The 17718-nt window shown below is 40.5% G+C and overlaps 1 protein-coding gene across 1 annotated transcript in view; it reads right to left on the bottom strand.

Moving 5' to 3' along the window:
• hcn1 (hyperpolarization activated cyclic nucleotide-gated potassium channel 1) overlaps positions 1-17718 on the bottom strand; it is a 72226-nt gene that overhangs the window by 21538 nt on the left and 32970 nt on the right. The window contains exons 3-5 of the mRNA XM_082539658.1: positions 17042-17203; positions 5509-5727; positions 717-863 (exon numbers count right to left, since the gene is read on the bottom strand). Coding sequence (XP_082395784.1) covers positions 717-863; positions 5509-5727; positions 17042-17203 — 528 coding nt within the window. The remainder of the gene's footprint in view (positions 1-716; positions 864-5508; positions 5728-17041; positions 17204-17718) is intronic.

Raw genomic sequence — 17718 nt, 5'->3', positions numbered from 1 at the left:
ATATTTTTCTAAGATATATGTGTATTATTTCTTGATTGTATAACAGGTGGTCTAACTATTTTTTTTAACACTGTACATAAAATTACAACAAAATGTAAGACTTACTGAAATTGCTCTGATGTGACCATGTTTGCTATTATCGATCTCTCTCAGTTTAAGCTGGATTTAACCTTTGCTTAGTGCACATATTGAACTAAGCCCATGTTTTACTGTCCCTTTAAATCCCTGCACCTTTCTTGTAAGTGCTTGGGACTATGCAGCAACTCTGCACACCGTAGCATTCATCTCTTGAGCATATAACTTTGCAAGGTGACTTAATGGGGCTTTATGAGAGCTGGTCAGGATTCCTACACTACATTTATCCTACATTCACTTCTTACTCCGCTGCTCCCTAATATCCCTTTGCATAATTACACATGTAATGTGCTTATGGGGGAGGTCGTCCAAGGACCAAAACTGGTGCTTGACGTCACAGTAACCTTTATTGCTCTGTCTCAGAAGGAAATGTTTTCCTATTTTGACTTTCAGCCAGTCAAGTTTCACCTGGGGAGACTCCGTTAATAATAGATCTAACTTATGTTCCAAAACTAAGACATTGTGACACCTACCTTTCAGTGTCTATTTTTTTTATTAAGGTTCCAAAAATAAAATCAGAGCGTTCGAAAGGAAAAATCTGCAGATTTCTCAAGAAGAGAGCTTCTAAAATGTTGTGTCACCTCTTTGAGGGGGTCGTTGAGTTCACTCAGGATGTTTTCCTCATCAAAGATTTTCCCTTGGTAGCGGTGCTCATAGTAGTCATGGATTTTCTGTCTCATGTCTGCTGGAAGCTTGTGGAAGGACATGTATTGCTCCACTTGCTTATACTAGAAGAGACAAAGAAAAACAGTCATCACTTAACAGCTTAACATGTAAAAAAAAAAAAAATCAGATATCTTAAAGCAGCCCCAGTAAAGTCTTGAGTTTTATATTTATTTGGAAATCGCACCTTTAATAAACAGCAAAGCAACAAAAATGTGGTCTACACAGAGTGCATATTTGTGTCTCTGTATTGAGGACAAGGCGTGCTCTCACACAGTCACAGTGCCATGTCCTGGTTCTGCGTGTGGGGAGGGAGAGGCAGAACAAGAGAGGCAGGTGGTGAAGAAAGTAGGAACGAGTACAGGCCCGGGGCTATGTCAGACCAAGGTAGCAGCAGATTATCTCACCGATGCAGGAAGCCCAGTGCTAATAGGCAACCGAGCTATGCTGCAATGTGAACAAGCGAGGCATACCTAGTATCCAGGAGCATAAGAGGATATTGGGTAATTTTCAAAGAAGAATTCTCCTTTTGACCGCGTTATATATCATCATAGGGTCTTTACCTTATAATATAGAGCATCGTGAGGTGACAGGTGTTGTGATTTATTGCTATCCTCTTTCCTTTCCTGTCTTTGTTTTTTTCTTGTTTCTACATCCTGTTTCCAGTAATTAACTAAAAATTAGCAGGAGTGTAACGTCCAGCTGCATTATCCTGCAGGCAAGTACTGACCCACAAGAACACAGAAAAAACTTTGGCTCATTTATTTAGAGTAGTCGGCGAGCACGGCCAAAGCCCCAACACCTGAAAATGAACCTCAACAAAGAGAATAGAGGTGAGAGCCAGCAGCAGCTGCGAGGCTGGTAGGACAGTTCAGTTTGAGAGGCTTTGACCAATGTGACGCAGGCAGCCCCATAAAACGATATTTGTTAGCGAGAGGAGCCACTCGAGTCCCAGTGCCTCCCTCATTGATTTCTCACCCGGCTGCAGAAAGGTGATAAGGGACCAGAGCTTTGTTTGCGGGAAATTGATTTATTTTGAGTTCACACAGCCGAAGTCAGAAGGTGTCTGCAGGGGCTCAACCGGTCCATTTCGACTCGGGTGGTCAGGGTGGGGCACAGAGTAAGGCAATGGGGGCACATTTTAGGCTCGATATGGGGCCTTCAGCTTTAACGTCACATTATCTTTTCATTATGACTAATTTCCATTCTCATATTAATTCAGATGTGTAATTTTATTGGTTAATTACTTTCTAAAGGAGCAATTTAGATAAATGCTGACTACATTCCTCATTATCCCACCTCATCCATTTCTCTCTTTATCCCCCCTCTCTCTCTCACTCTCGTTCTCTCTCTAGAAATAGTCAGGGCCCAGTCAGACTAACACCCACACTGGGATGTGTCACTTGGCAGAACCCACTTCTTTCCTGGCTGATGGCACTCCTGGGGCATTCCTGTGGATCTAATTTAACCCAGGCGCACTGCAATTTGCAAAGTTAAACATCACCCATAAATATATGTTTAGCAGCATTATGTAAAATGATGAAACCTCCTCTGTTGCAGAATGTGTCCTAAGACGTGAAGGACAGTTTAAAGAGGGCAGGCAATTAGTGCAAAGACTTGAAATGCTTCATCCACTTTGTATGTGCTCAACGCTTCTTTTATTGAGCAGGAATTGATCTGATACCCGTCTGTGTCACGCAGAGGACGATGCATTTAATTGCAACCCCATTTGTAGTGCTTGCATGACATAAATGTAATTGCAAGATGCTGTGTTTGACATCTGATGGGTGCACGGTCACAGTATTCCTTTACAGAATCATTTATGTTTCAGAAACTTGTTTTGAAACTATTTAATTATCTTTGCAATATTTCAGAGGAGGGAGGTAGTTACATTAGCTTTGCAATGAACCTCAGACCGAAATATGAAATGTGGGACATCTTGGACATATCTTAAAGAGCAACTCAGCTGCACTGTGGCAGCACCAGGGCTTGACAGCAGACATGTCTCTATATCATACATACTTTAAACCCTCATTTCCTTCCCTCTCCTCCCACTATCTCTGTTTCCTCTCTTCTCTATAGCTTTTGCTTGGTCTGTTTTTTCTTTTCTCCTAGTCTGGATAAAAGTAGTTTTTGAGTTTTTGGAAATTAAGTAGAACCTATCAACAACAATCACTTTACTTTCTTACTGCTCATCATGTTCTTGTCATAAACATCCTCCGGCCTCAGATAACTTATAACCTCGCATCCCCATCCATCTCTCCATCCATGTTTCCAACCCTCCAGCTGTGGCAGTGATAGATGTAATGGCTAGAGGCTCAGCACCCTGAACCCATCCCTGCTGCTCTGCAGCCTGCTCCACTGATATGCACAGCCATGCAGCAAATCAGCCCCTGCTGAACCTGGCTCCACACTGGAGCTCCGTTACCATGAACATGGCATTCGCGGCCCCGAAGCTGTCAGTTCGATTCCTGGGGTGACGTTAGAGGGACAGAAAGGGATGTAGATTAAAAATAGTGTGTGATGTACATCTGCTTTGGAGCAACTGAGCTGGAGATGTGCCACTAATTCAAACAGTGACTTGGCACGGCTCGCTTGTTTGCTGAGGGCAACCTGCCGTCATGATTTTTAAAAATTTTTTTGCTATGCTGTGAATATAACTCATAATTATATCTGCATATTAATGATCAGTCAGCATACCATTAATTTTTTTTATTATAGCCCTTTTATTTGCTGTCTTGTTCTTCGAATCTGTTTCATCTGATCTGATTTATGTGTCAAACAACACTTTGTATTGATAATGATAAATGTGCATTTTACTAATTTGTGCGGATTTGTGATAACACTTTTGCAAAGACAATAGAAACTGCAGTTTTAATTTCAAGTTTTAGGTGACATGTAAGATTGCAATGTGGTGCCAAAACGCACCGAGGGGGATGTTCCTCTAGATTGGACTGACCATGAGGACAGCTGGAAAGGTCGGGCCATCACACTTGAATAAACCGACAATGGCTAAATGATTTTATAAGCAAGGTGTAAATTAATGAAGAGGTATTTTAGCACGTCCTGTAATAGCCAAGGTGACTTTACCAATGCTCTGATAAGAATTATGACTACATCTCTGGAAGGATAAATAATGTGTGCTTTGTACCTCTGTCCAGTCGTGCCTCTGTGTGTGCGTTTGTGTGGATATGTTCTGATAAACTCAATAGGGATGTAAGCTGCTGGAGGGCTCGCTTAGTGGATGGATATGATCAACATTCATTGAATTCAGGAAGTCAAAAAGTGTGCTGTTAAACCACATGAAAATTTTTATAGATTATTAAAAGATGAATAATTACATGGCGGGAAAAATCAAAGTAATTGGTAATAATATTTTTAACTTCCTGACCCATTATAACCCATTTTCATAATATAATTTTAAAAAATGATGAAAACTTAAAGGGAAAACATCAGTTTTATTTCTTATATTCTAAATTAATCTGTTTAATTGCTTTCTATTTAAATAATATCTAAATAATTTTTCTGAAATCATAGACAAATACTGAAAAATTGTCTTAAATAACAAACTGAACAACTTGTATATGAAGATTTATTGTCTTTAGTTATTTAATTATTGCCACTTCTGATATCTCTTGACACGGAAAAGTAGCAAATGCTTAAAATAAAAAATATACTGAAATGCAGGAATTAGACTCCATTACTGGGTGAAAAATGGCTTGAAGAATAAACCCTGCATTAAACACTGTTAAAGACTTAATTTCTGAGTAATTGTTTCAGCTCTCACACACACAGCATGTCATAGTAAATAAGAATGTACTAAGACAAGATAATTAGCGCTTTCTGTTAATCGCATTTCAGCTGACTCACTGTCTTTATATCATATTTGGAAAAAAAAACTATTTCCTTTGGGAAGAAAAGGAGTGTCTTACAAAATCAGTGTGACCTGATGTAACTGTTCTTACATCATCCTGTAAGTTAAAGATTAAGTTATCTTAATCCTAAACTTGTTTGTGGATGAAGACATACCATAGAGGACTAATCCCCACGCCCAATAGTGTGGTATGTACAATGCGTTCTGCAGCATAAGCACAGGCAAAGTTTGGGAGTTAAACTCTGCTTCTTGCGTGCAAACACAAAGCGCATCAGTCATGGCTGGGTGTTCTGGGAATTGCCCAGGCCCCACAGCGGGATCACAGATGGTGGCTCAGTTGAAATGCTGGATAATCATCCTCTACGTGAAAAAAAAGAAAGAAGATATAATGATGTAATAGGAACTGAAGGAAAAGGGAAAAATAAAATGTGTCCACTGGCAGCATACAGACAGTGAGGTGGCTGCTTATGTCATAGACCTCATCACCCTGTTGACCTTAAGAGATCTGCTTGGGGGTAGGTAGGAAATCCTCTTTCCTAGTCATCGCTGCGGATATATTTATATTTATATTGTGGGAGCTCAACCTATTGGTCCACAGTGTAATTGAGGGCTAATTTATTTAAATCCAGCTCCAATGAGCAGGACTTTACAGAGTCACAAAAAAAGAAAAAAATCACATTAATACTTTGAGACCATCTCAGTAGTACTTAGCTTAACTTACCTTTAAACAACAAACCATTAAAGATGTGTACGCATACATCATACCATGTATCATACCCAGTGTTCTTTTAAATCTCAGGAATTTAATATTGTGTGTGCCACTGCAGGACTCTTACCTTCTCTTGGTACTGCCTCCGTGAGGAATCCAGTGATTGGATTAGAGCTGTAGCATGGCCAACAAACATGGCGTAGCACGTGGCTCCTACAATCATACTCAGCATGGTGACCCAAAGGTCAGACATGCTGACGGGTGCCCGGGCACCATAACCGATGCACAGCATGTGGCTCATGGCTTTGAAGAGGGCATAGGAGTACTGCTTACCCCAAGAAACGTTCTGAAAGAACCAGAGGGGAAGAAAAAGGGAAGGAGGGACAGAGGAGGTTTGGGGGGAGTTACTGCCAAGCAAGACAAGGAAGAAAGGCTCCGCGGCAGATAAAAATGGAACAACAGACTTTCCTTTGATGGATCACTAACACTCAGCCAACATAATCTTCATGCTTCTGAACCTTATGGGTTTACTGAATGAATGAACTTTCTACCTTTTTACCTTCTCTCTCTGTTTGCATCTGCTTTGCAAAGGTTAAAAAAAACAGCTTCTAAACTATGTATCCAGTATCCAGACTATACGGACAAAAGTACTGGGTCACTTACATATTACACCCAAAGGAGCTGCCCTGCCATAGAAATGCTTCTCATGAAGCTCCTGGTGCACTTTTGTGCTGATGTTAATGCCAGAAGATTAACCCTGCTGTGGTTTCTAAACACTTCCACTTTGCAAAAATACCACGTGCAGTTGGCTGTGGAATTTCTACAAGGGAAGAAATTTCACAAACTGACTTGTTGCGATGGTGGCATCCTGTTTGTATTACCTCACCCAAATTCAGTGACCTCTTTAAATGACTCATTCCTTCACAAATGTGACGGCAGACCGCACTGAATCTACTTGATTTTATACCCCCATGGCAATAGGAGTAAAAACACCTGAAGTCAAAGATTAAGAGATTTGGCCCAGTATTTTTGTCCATATAGTGCAACTTGGGTTCATGGGTCCACTGTTATCCGATAATGTGTCCAGAAGGGTTTTTGAGGAGCCACATAATTCAGACTAAGTAGTTTGGAAAGAACTTGCTTGGTGGATGAAGACTGGTGATAAAAGTTTAAATGCATGGAAGCAGAACTTTAAATGGTCATCGTTAGTTTTAGAAAATATGCTTTAATATCATGCAGGTAACCAGTCTATATGCAGAGCAAAAGATGGACATCAGCTATTGATTGACTGATTAATTGAGTGCTTTCTTTCTTTCTTTAAAACTTGTAAATAAAGAGCCAACCTAACTGGCAGTGTTAGGATAGTCACTGACTATTTCTTTTAAAAGTCTTTTTTTTAGTATGAAATCTTATCAGGAGTCGCTTTCAACAGAGATTTATGCAGAGCCTCTTAAATTTTAGTAATCCACATTATCAGGTAGTAGCACAATGCAAGGACATGGCTTGAAAGGCCTTTCATTTGCATTTCAGATTTCCCTCATTTCTGTTTTTCCTGCTTTTTTTTTTAGTCTCAGCATGTCTAATGTGAAAGTATGCCTTTTCCCTCTGGAGATGGGCAAAATCTCTAGTGGGCAACTAAGCGAGCCCATTGCAGTTACTGCATGTCTGTGAAACTCAGTAATCCACTATCTAGAGACAAATGTGACAGACTGCCTGGTACAAAGCTTGTGCTCACAGACATTTTGCTGACACCCCGAAAAGCTTCACCTCCTGCAAAGATGAAGTGCTGAGGAAGCACTCCATGCAGAATACCTATCACACACAGCAGAACAGCTAGTGATAGAAATAGGAAACTTAGATAGTCTCTTTTTTCCCCCATTTGCCTCAGATCCATGTGTCACATGCCATCATGCCCATTTTGTCCCCTTTGCCATGCCATTGCCTGATCTGCTTGAGTCCACTCAGTTATTCAAGTGGGAATTAGTGAATCCCACTTGAATTTGATGACAGATGCACATTTATAGCAAATCATTAGCCCTGGATGACTCATCAGTTCTTATGTCAACACAGATTAGTTGTTTCCTCCAGAACTGATTACAGGATTTGTTATCAATTACAGCGTGTTCAATTTTTATAACATGATACTCAACAGGATAATCAATAAAATATGGTGTGTGTGTGTGTGTGTGTGTGTGTGTGTGTGTGTGTGTGTGTGTGTGTGTGTGTGTGTGTGTGTTAAACCATTGAAATATTACCTTTAGGTTCAAATATTCTATCCATCCATTCATCCATCCATCCATCCACCTAACTCCTTATCCCACTTAGGGATGTAGGAAGCTGGTGCCATCCCAGCTGCGAAAGCTGTGGCAGGTCAGCAGTCCATGACAGGGATCGTGGCTTTCATTGTACTGGAAATATCTGCAGCTAGCATTTCAGCACAAGCACCCGTCCACTGTAGCACACAACACATACACACAATAATGTATTTCCACACAGAGAACAAAGTCACCCAACCATATACCTGGAACTAATGCAGTTTGGGTCCTAGATGTTCTTTCACACGTGTATATTTCACATGGTGGGTGAGTGTTTATTCAGCAACGACGGGCTGTGTTTGTGTTGACATATTTGTATGCATGGAAAAACAGAGGCATGGTTTTGCCAGATGATATCACAAAGTCCGAAATGACTCACTGCACCTTTTGCTGTTTTTCTCTGCATGAATCTGTCGCACAAGTAAACTGCTCCAACAAAGAAATCTCTGCAGTGCTTTGGGCATTAAGGGCCTGGGGACTAACCTCACAGTTTCTGTCTGTTCAACTTCGCTGTCCATCCTTATTTCCCATCAATGTTTGTACATAAACCTCTCCAAAATAGCAGAATTAGCTTTATCATCCTCTTGCTTACATTAATCCGCCTACCTAATCAGATTGAAACAGTGGTCTATCACTTGTAACGCACAATTAATTAGGAGTCAAATAATCATGAATGACCTGTAGACAATTTGTAAAATGAATAAAAATGTTTCTTCATATGAGGCAAACTGACCAGCTGAGCTCACATTTATTATATCACGAGGTATAATAACTGCGAATATTTCCTTCTCCCATGTCCAAAGACATATAATAATGAGCAAATAACTCAGGCAGTCAAACGTGGCATTAAATTTATTCCACAGCTGCTTTGTGGAATATACTGATAACATTGGTAAGTTGGCTCTGACAGTGCAGTGTCAGTGAATCTTTAATAAAAAAAAAAAAGAAGCATGGATCACATGACCAACTTTAGTGATTCCTTAAGCCAAATTTTCACTCTTTCTTTATCTTAAACAGACTGATAGAGACTGAATTGTTCAGAAGTAGCTCAGTTCTGAGTTGACATTTCACTGTAACATTAAAGCAGTGGGGATAATAGCTGCGTGCTTGGGGCACTGCAGGTTATGGAGCTTGTTATGAAGGATTATTGTGAGTCCTCCAAATGTGGAACTGATCATCACGATCGTTTCCAGCTGCCCATTGTTACGATTTGACATCTGGGAGACACAGAAGCAAAATATCCAAAGGCAGCTTTACCAGGCAGAGGCAGAGAGAAAATTCTCTCCTAACAAATGGAGCAAAGCCCACAAGTTAGTTCAGGCAGTCAGGCTTTAGCCGAACTGCGTCATACACACTCCTCGTTCTCCTCGTGTCGTACACCAAACACAACCTGCCAATTTGCTGGTCTATCTAAGCTGCAAAATTTCCCATCTTTCCCTCTGACACGTCAGTGCTGCTGCAGCCCTGCATCGCTGTCTGCTGTCTCAACCCCTCCATTACCCCAGCATCCCAGCAACCACCTTGTAAGCTGCCCCCCGTTTCTATACGTGACATATTTACGGGAAGTGATGAGCTCGGATCCCAGACGCCAAACTCTATTATGTTCTGCTGCTGTGATAAATAATATCAAACATGAGCTGTCTCACTGAAGTGATACTGTGGTAATGATGTCTGCAAAGTGGACTTTACAGGAGCTTTTTATCGAACAAAACCAACAGCATCACCGCTTTTCACTTCGCTGTTCTTCACTCACTGCTGTTCCTCAGTGTGATTGCTTAAATTTGCATTTTGACTGCCATCACGGCATGTGAGTCACAGCTCTGGGGCAGTGCGCTATGATTACAGCAGGCACTCATGCTCAGCACCCATTTTTTTGTCTGATTAGGTTGGTCACAAAAGGACAGATACATGCACACTTTTATCTAATGCATAAAGAGTGATGAGAACTAGAAATCTCCAGGGCTGGTTCTGTACAGCCTTCCTTTGGGAAGAGTGAGTCATTTCACTCTCAGTGCAGAAAAAGCAGTTTCTAGTTGCTTTCCTATAGTTCACAATGTACAGCCCCCTTGATATAGATTTTGCCAACACAACAAATGTATTCATTTCCTCTAACATTATTCTAAATATAATTAAGCTCTGTTTTTTAGCAGGAAAACACATCAGACACTGCATATTCATCTTTCAGCAGCCCCGTAAGAACAGCAGCGCAGGTTCAGACTTCATTACCACACACATTAAAGCGATCCCAATTCCGCACTATTGTTTAAGCACCAGCAACTTCAAAGTATCTATAATTTAACTGTGCTCGTTGTTTTGACAGCACGCTCGTGCATTTTAACCACTTGCTTGCATTTTAATTAATTAGTCACAGAATCAGCAGTCCTCTCTCTCAAGATGAAACCAGGAAGGCGGCTGATGATTCACCATTATCCTCGTGTTCAGTGCGACCCAGAGGCTTTGGTTGTTGTTGATACTGACAAACTATGAGACTAACAGGATGTAATGCCTTGCTGCAAAGAACACAATTTTGCAAAAAAAGAGAACAGTCCGAGGACAAATGACAGCAATTAAACTTATTTTTCATCTGGACTCCCAAAGATTTGCACTGATACTTAGTTTCACTGCAGCACAAATTATACTCAATAGAGTGTGTAGCAAGATCTGGTTGCCCTGTAAATATGTTTTAGTTTTATTTAACATTTTATTTTTTTTGTTTGCGCCTGTGCGTGTCTGCAGAGAAAATAAGTGAATGAGCAAATTTGCCTCAACTGATTAATTTAATCACTGATTAACTCCCTAAACCCAACAAACAGTCCTTGAATGGCAAAAAAAAAAAGAAGCAATGCGCAATATTCATTTTTCAATTGCATAATCAAACTGCAAGCTGTTCTCCCTGGGAGCGCACAGAAGGCACGGCGGCCTTTAAACACAGATGACAGAGTAAAGCGATGTGCAGGCCTGCATCGACACCAAAAAAAGCGCGCCCAGTGATGTATCTCACTGTGTGCGTTGTCATTGTCTCGTGAGCTTTTATGTTCATCACCTGTAGCAGTACTAATGGACTTCATCTCTCTACAGAAGTTTTTTTATGCACTGGCACCAGTAATGTGGCCCGAGACATATCTTCAGATTCATCTGTGTGTAACTCTGTTTGCTCCTTTCTTGTAAACGCACAATCACTTCAAAGGTTTGAGGGAATTTCCTCATATTTTGGCATTTTGGCAAACTTTAACTTCAGCTCAACCAATCAGATATGTGGTAGTCAAGGGTCAAGGTCACTGTGGCAAGAAAAAAAAACATGTTTTTAACCGTGAAGCCACAATTCAAATGCTAATCATGACCATATTGTATATAACAGTCAAATAGTATGAAATTATGAAGTGATAAGCTGAGAGGGTCTGCTGTGGCGACCCCTAGAGGCAGCAGCTGAAAGAAGAGGCAGCAGATTATTATATCTAATAGGTCAAAGATCAATTCTGGACAATCATGGATCTAAAGTGCAACTTTACTGACTGGCAGTGGTACACGTGCCATTTCTTTTCTTCTTTCTTTTTTAACATTTTCGTGGCAGAAGTCTTCTCAGAGGTTACAGACAAAAAAGCCTTTGGATATCTGAAACTTGGCAATATTTGGCATTCTTGCTTAAACTGGGAACTATTAACCAATTATCAAGATAGTTCCAATTTATAAATGTTTGCTTTTGCGATTTTCCACCCAATCTTTACGATGAATGAGGTACGGTGATTTTTCTTTGTCTTCTCACAAGGCTCTCCTCACAACAGAACTTTATTTTTTAAGATCCCACAACAGCCTCTGAAAGCTCAGCAGCTGTGGTCCAAATACCCTCACACAAGCTTGATTAAACCATCCTACTGTATCAGTTGACAAATAGCACACAATTCTTTCAGCTAACAAAAAATGATTACCAACGAGAGCCAAAAAAAGAATCCAAAAACAAGCTGTTCGCATAGGGACTGAAGCAGTCTTGCATTTTCCTTCCATAAGCCCAATGTGTATGTTGAGGGGAAGTGTGATGTGAAAGAAGGGAAGAGGGTGACACATCTGATTAATTCATAAATTCAGGACTGAGCCCGCCTTTTGAAAGTGACTCATTCAGGGAGATTGAGAAGAAATGGAAGGAAATGAAGTGGGTGGTCCATGGATAAAAGGAGCCAGGAAGGGTGACTGATACTGAAGGGCAGTTGTGCATGGTTAGCCAGGCGTTTCTGTCCTTTTTTCCCTTTTCCCCCTTGTGTCTACGTACAGTATATCCACCTGTCTTTTGGCCTCTAGCTCTCTCTGAGACAGGAGCCCTCAGCAGGGCTACTGCTGTCTCTCTCTTGATATGAGCTTGGCCAGGAACAGTAGGCACACACATACACTCACAAATGCTCCACCACATGCATCTTTAAGCTGTACAACAGCCTATCCAATACCACAGCCCACCACCTTCCAACATGAGCCAACATAGTGACAGCAGCATTATCTTGTTTGGTGATTAAGTAAATGCAGCCTCTAAAGAGTAAGAAGCTACTCTCAGACCATTAGTCAGGAAGATAACAGGCCTAGACTGTGCACAGCACCACTCAGCAGTATCTGCAGCCCTTGCTGGCCTCACTCTTCTACTCACAGCTGGAGACTGAAAGCACGGAGCCAACAACAGAAAAAAATATGATGCAATATATGGCTTTAAAGCTCTCCTTTTTTGGACAGAGACAAAGACAAACCTCTTGATGACAACGTTTAACTGTATTGTTTATTTATACCTGCAGCAAACACAGCAAACGGAGGAAAAGATACCTTATCCTGATTTTCAACTTGTGAATGCTAATGCATTGCGATGGTGTGAGAAGAGGAATCCCATATGCGAGCTGGCCTTATCACTTTGGATTTGCCAGACAGCAGTCAGTGCACAGGCTTGCACTTCTGCACAGATCCACAGGGAAGAGATTCTGCAAATTGCCCATTCTGCCACATCACCATCAGTAACACTATGCTCATGTGCAGATATCTACAGTACCACTGGCTTAAACAGATTTTACCTCTAAAATGCCTCGTGGTTTTCTTTGTGAGTTATTTTTAGGATCGCCCCCTCATAAAACAGAGAAGAAAAAAATCTTAAAGCTATCCAGAAAATTATGAATTTTGAACTTAAATCCAAATATACTTCCACAGTTTCACGTTCTTTGTGGCTTTCTGTCATTGGAGTGTGCATAGCCTTCTCTTCTAAGATTTCAGCATTCTTAGCCTTGTCGTTTAGAAATTTGACAAAGAGTAACAATTATCATGTGTAGGACACCTGCTTTTGGTTAAATGTAAAAGCAAACATAATACTGGCACTCACTGATGAACTCATATGCTCCTTAATGTTTTTTTAAAGGGCAAGATGAATTTGGTTCAGCTGTAAGCGGCTCAGCGGGATAAAAATTGCCCTCATTACTTACAGACAAATACATATTTGATGACCCAAACTAGATTTGCAAATTTGTATGAATATTTGTAAATAATATACAGCACTGTGCAGAATTCAGACGACCCCTTTATTTCTTTATAATTTGTTTCTTTAAAAGTGCTCTTCGACAATAGGTCTCCACGCTTTGGAGACCTATTGTCTCCAAAACTGCTTTTTCCCTGAGTATTTGTGCATGGCCATTTTAAAGCGATTTTTCCATTTGTTCTGTTTGTTAAGCCATCTGAGACTGACTGCAAGAGGAGGTCAGGAGAGAGGTACAACAGTGGTGTTGGAGATCTGATGGAAGCGATGGAATTAATGCAGAAAAGTACCATCAGATTTTGAGCTTGTTTGCAATATCATGCATAAAGCATCTGATTGACAGTGGCTTCATTTATAGAAAGACAATGATCCCAAACACGGTGCTGATACAGTATAAAAGCATATCAGGATGGGAAAACACAAGATGGATTGGTCTCCCTAGAGCTCAGACATTACTGAAGCAGTGTGGGATCATCATAACAGAGAACAGAACAAAAAGGTAGTTAATATCCAAAGAAGAGCTTCAAGAAGCCTGGATATCTATTCCTGAAGAAATATCAAGAAAGCTGCCTGAGAGAGTTTAGGATGTGTCAATTCACCAGCAAGTAGCTAACCCATCAGAGAAAGTGTAAAACAAACATACAAAGCCATCTTTGCAATGTTTTAGCTACATACAAGTGAATACAGCTTGGAGAAAGGGTTTCGTGTCATAACAGCTCACCCACAGGCTTCTAGCACTGATTTATGCCTTATTTGTTTTAGAGGCAATTTTTGCAGGCTGCAGCTATAGCCACACGGGGGGCACCAAATTAGGCTTGTACACCATCTCCCTTTGATATTGATTTGCATAGAAGGAGGATGTACCAGCTTTATTCTCAGTAAGATCAGCAACACGCAGCGTGCATGCAAGGAGATGTTTATCATTAAGTTTTACAGCGACAAGTAATTATGAACCCAGAGTGTTGCTGTTTAAAAGGAAGTTTAAGAATCTGGGTTACTGAGGAGATGTTCGCCCGTAGTTACCATTAACAAGGATGAATTGTGACAGTTCTGTGGGAAATTACATCAGTGCAAATTCCTTTGGTGCGAACAGAGATGGATAATGTCTGTTTGGATGAATAACACATGCTAGCTGGTATCAAACGCACTTGGGCAACTCGTTGCCTCCAAGTAAAGATGAGAGCTGTGACGTTTATAAAAGCTGACATTTGCACCTCCGGTATGATGCCTCTAAACAGTTCGTGCGCTCGTGCAGCACAGAAATGTTTGTCACAGAAAGAGGGAGAGGAGACGGCAAAAGAGCTCCGCGGGGGAGTATTTACAATCAGCATTACCCAGGAGGTCTGCACGCGCTCACAGCAGTCCAAAACGGGCAAGCACAGTCCGCTTGACCTCAACTCAAGAGGAGAAGAGGGAAGATGAAAGATACAGAAAAAGTCCAAACGAGGGGACAGTCCCCAAAGAAATCAAACATAAGCTGTGTTGACACTGTCCAGTTGTCCAGCTTTCTACTGTACACAGGGGACACACTGGCTTACATTTTTCATACACTGATACACGTAACTAGAAAGATTACGTCAGCGTGTATATTGTGAATTTTCACCTAGGGCCGCAAGACACTCCACAATCACCACTCACTCTACTGTTACATTTACAGTCACAATCAGTAATACAAAAAACAGTAATACACAAAGTAACGTGTAACATTATGCTACATTTTTACAGTCGTGAAAAGGAAAGCTTTCATTGCTGCGAAAATCACTTGAAGTGCAGCAATAACTTGAAGTGATTGTTTCCGTATGGCTTTGTTAGTCTCTCGCATCGCTGTGGAGGATATTTGGCCCATGCTCCTTAATGACGTTGTTTCAGTTCATTGAGGTTTGCATGTATTTGTTTATGCAACATAAACAAATGCAGCAACCATGCTTGCTGTATTCCCTGTCCCTGGTTTAAACTGGTTGCAGTATGACGGCAATAACCAGACTGTGAGAAATACAGATCAGATCGTTGCAAAGAAGAAATGAAATACATGTGTCTTTTTTTATTCGTTTGTTTTTTAACAATGACAACTAATATGTTTAACACGTGTTAGTGAACACAAAGTATTTTCCACATACAGAGACAAGTATTACTGGGGATATTTAAAAAGCAAACAAACAAAAAAAACAGCAACCTTTTTTAGTTATTTACTGTTTTGTACATCCAATTTCTATTTCATATGTGGGATGGTAATCTTAACACATAGGACTCTTACAATGACATATAGTGTCCCTGTCCTATCTCTGATATCAGTCTGACAAATACAGAAATTCTCGTCTTTTCATCTGAAGCTGAATAGCTGGGTAGGATAGGTCTTAATAAGAAAGACTTAAAAGGAAGAGGAAGCGGGTTTGAGTGACACTTAAGATGAGATATTTTGTGTTATTGTGATAGGATAATAGTTATATTAATTCTCAAAGAGAAACTTTCTATTACTAGGAGGGCTAACAATGATGTTGAGGTGACAGATGCCACTGCTGCAACTTTCACTTTGAACCTATTTTGGAACTATAACATGACCAGACATTGTGAAAAGACCACCAGCTGACGATTAATAATACTACTACTACTACTAATAATAATACATTTCATTTACAAATAGCACCTTTCAGAGCACCCAAGGACACTGTACAACAAATACACAATATACACAATAATAAGAGTAACAGATAAAAGTTAAAAGCATGCAGAGGTTTAAACATAAGCAATTTTAAACAGGTGAGTTTTAAGGGTGGACTTAAAAAAAACACCTTATTCAAGGTATTGCAATAGCTTGAATCCTTTCTTTTTCAGCCATTCTGTTGTAGTTGGTGCTTTGCATGGACAGATGGCATCACATCTGACTCTAGAATACTTTTGGTATACAAAGGACTTCACAGTCAACTCAGTGACTGGAGGATACCCAGGTCCTGTAGCTGCAAAACAAGCCCAAACCATCACCCTTTCAGCACCGTGCCTGACAATTGGTATGAGGTGTTTGAGCTGATGTGCTGTGTTTGGCTTTACAACAAATATGGCGCTGTGCATTATCAAACATCTTTCACCTTGTCTTGATAAGATGAAGCTTTGCAAACCTAAGCCATACTGCCGTGTTCTTTTTGGAGACAAGAAGCTTCCTCCTGGCAACTTTTACCATGCTAACTGAGGCCTGTGGAGTTTACTTACCTAGTGAAGCAGTAAAGGTGTGCTGAGGTTTTCACAGGACTGTGAAAACTTTATTTTTCACATGACTGTTTATAAAGTCTATGGGTGGTAATTTAAAGAAATACCAAAGAGGCCAAATCACTGTCAAAAAAGACTAATGTTTCGCTTTGCTGCCCATTTTTTTAACAATGTTTTGCTTTATTTCTATAATCTCTCTCTGTTACAATCTAATGTAATTTTAGGACTAACTAGAGCTGTGCTACAAAAATCTGCAAAAATATATTTGTGTCTCTGTCCTCATGTTGTTTACATACATAATAAAACAGAGTGCTATCTATTTTTGTGGGCCATGTACAGGTGTGGTATTAGCATGATGTAGCAAGTGTATTTTAACGGGGGAAAACAAGGTGGACACATTTCAGTGCTACGAGAAAAGGCCCTTTCAACAAACCCCTGCACTTTTAAATTGTTAGCTGGCTACATCTGATCACATCTGTTCATTTATGGTTTTGATTAAAAAATAAGATTGAGAAAACTGCTGTATAGGAATGAGATTGTTTCCATAGGCTTGACATGTGGCAGGTGTTAAAAAGCGAGTCTGCTGTACAGCTTTTATACAGTAAAAATCCAAAAATAACAAACAAAAGAGAAGAGTGTGTAATACTTACAACCATACCGTTTAGGGACACCCAGCAGTCAGGGGGGAAGTCTTGGAGCAGAGGCACCAGATACTGCAGACAGCCATCCCAGTGACACAGAAGCAGCATCATACCTATCAAATTAAATATTCTTACCACTGCACTAGCCAGGTCATAGGTCATATGGAAAATCTGCCAAAGAGAAAGACAGAAGAAAGGAGAGATAGAGACCTCATCAGCATCTGCTTGGTTGTGCGAAAGCATTTATTCAAATTCTGACATTCGTAAGCCAAATGCAAGCACGGCATTATGAAGAAATATAAACTTCAGTAAGCAACACAGACACAGCGGCCCAGATTTAGATCTGTAAGAGTCTCAAACGTTGGATGCACTGGTATTTCAGGGACACAAAAAGATTAAAAAAAAGATTAAAAACACTTAAAACGCTCACAAAAGTACAAAGTCACCTTTGAAGCTGAGGGCACAGTGTGCCTGTCTGTCCTCCAAAGTGCCTCAGCGTCTGTGTGTGCCTGCACGCGTGTGTGCGCATGTATCTCTGCACTCACAGATGTTGAGCTGCTCATAACTGAACACGGCTGCTTTCCAAAAAAAATAACCTGACCAATAGAGGAGACACATAGAGCTAGAGTAGGTAGCACAGAGGAAGTGAAGTGAATGATGAGGGGAAGTGCAAACTTCTGGAATAA

Source organism: Aulonocara stuartgranti (genome assembly GCF_965226115.1).
Source record: "Aulonocara stuartgranti genome assembly, chromosome: 7".
Lineage (NCBI taxonomy): Eukaryota > Metazoa > Chordata > Actinopteri > Cichliformes > Cichlidae > Aulonocara > Aulonocara stuartgranti.
This window is presented reverse-complemented; position numbering and strand designations above follow the sequence as displayed.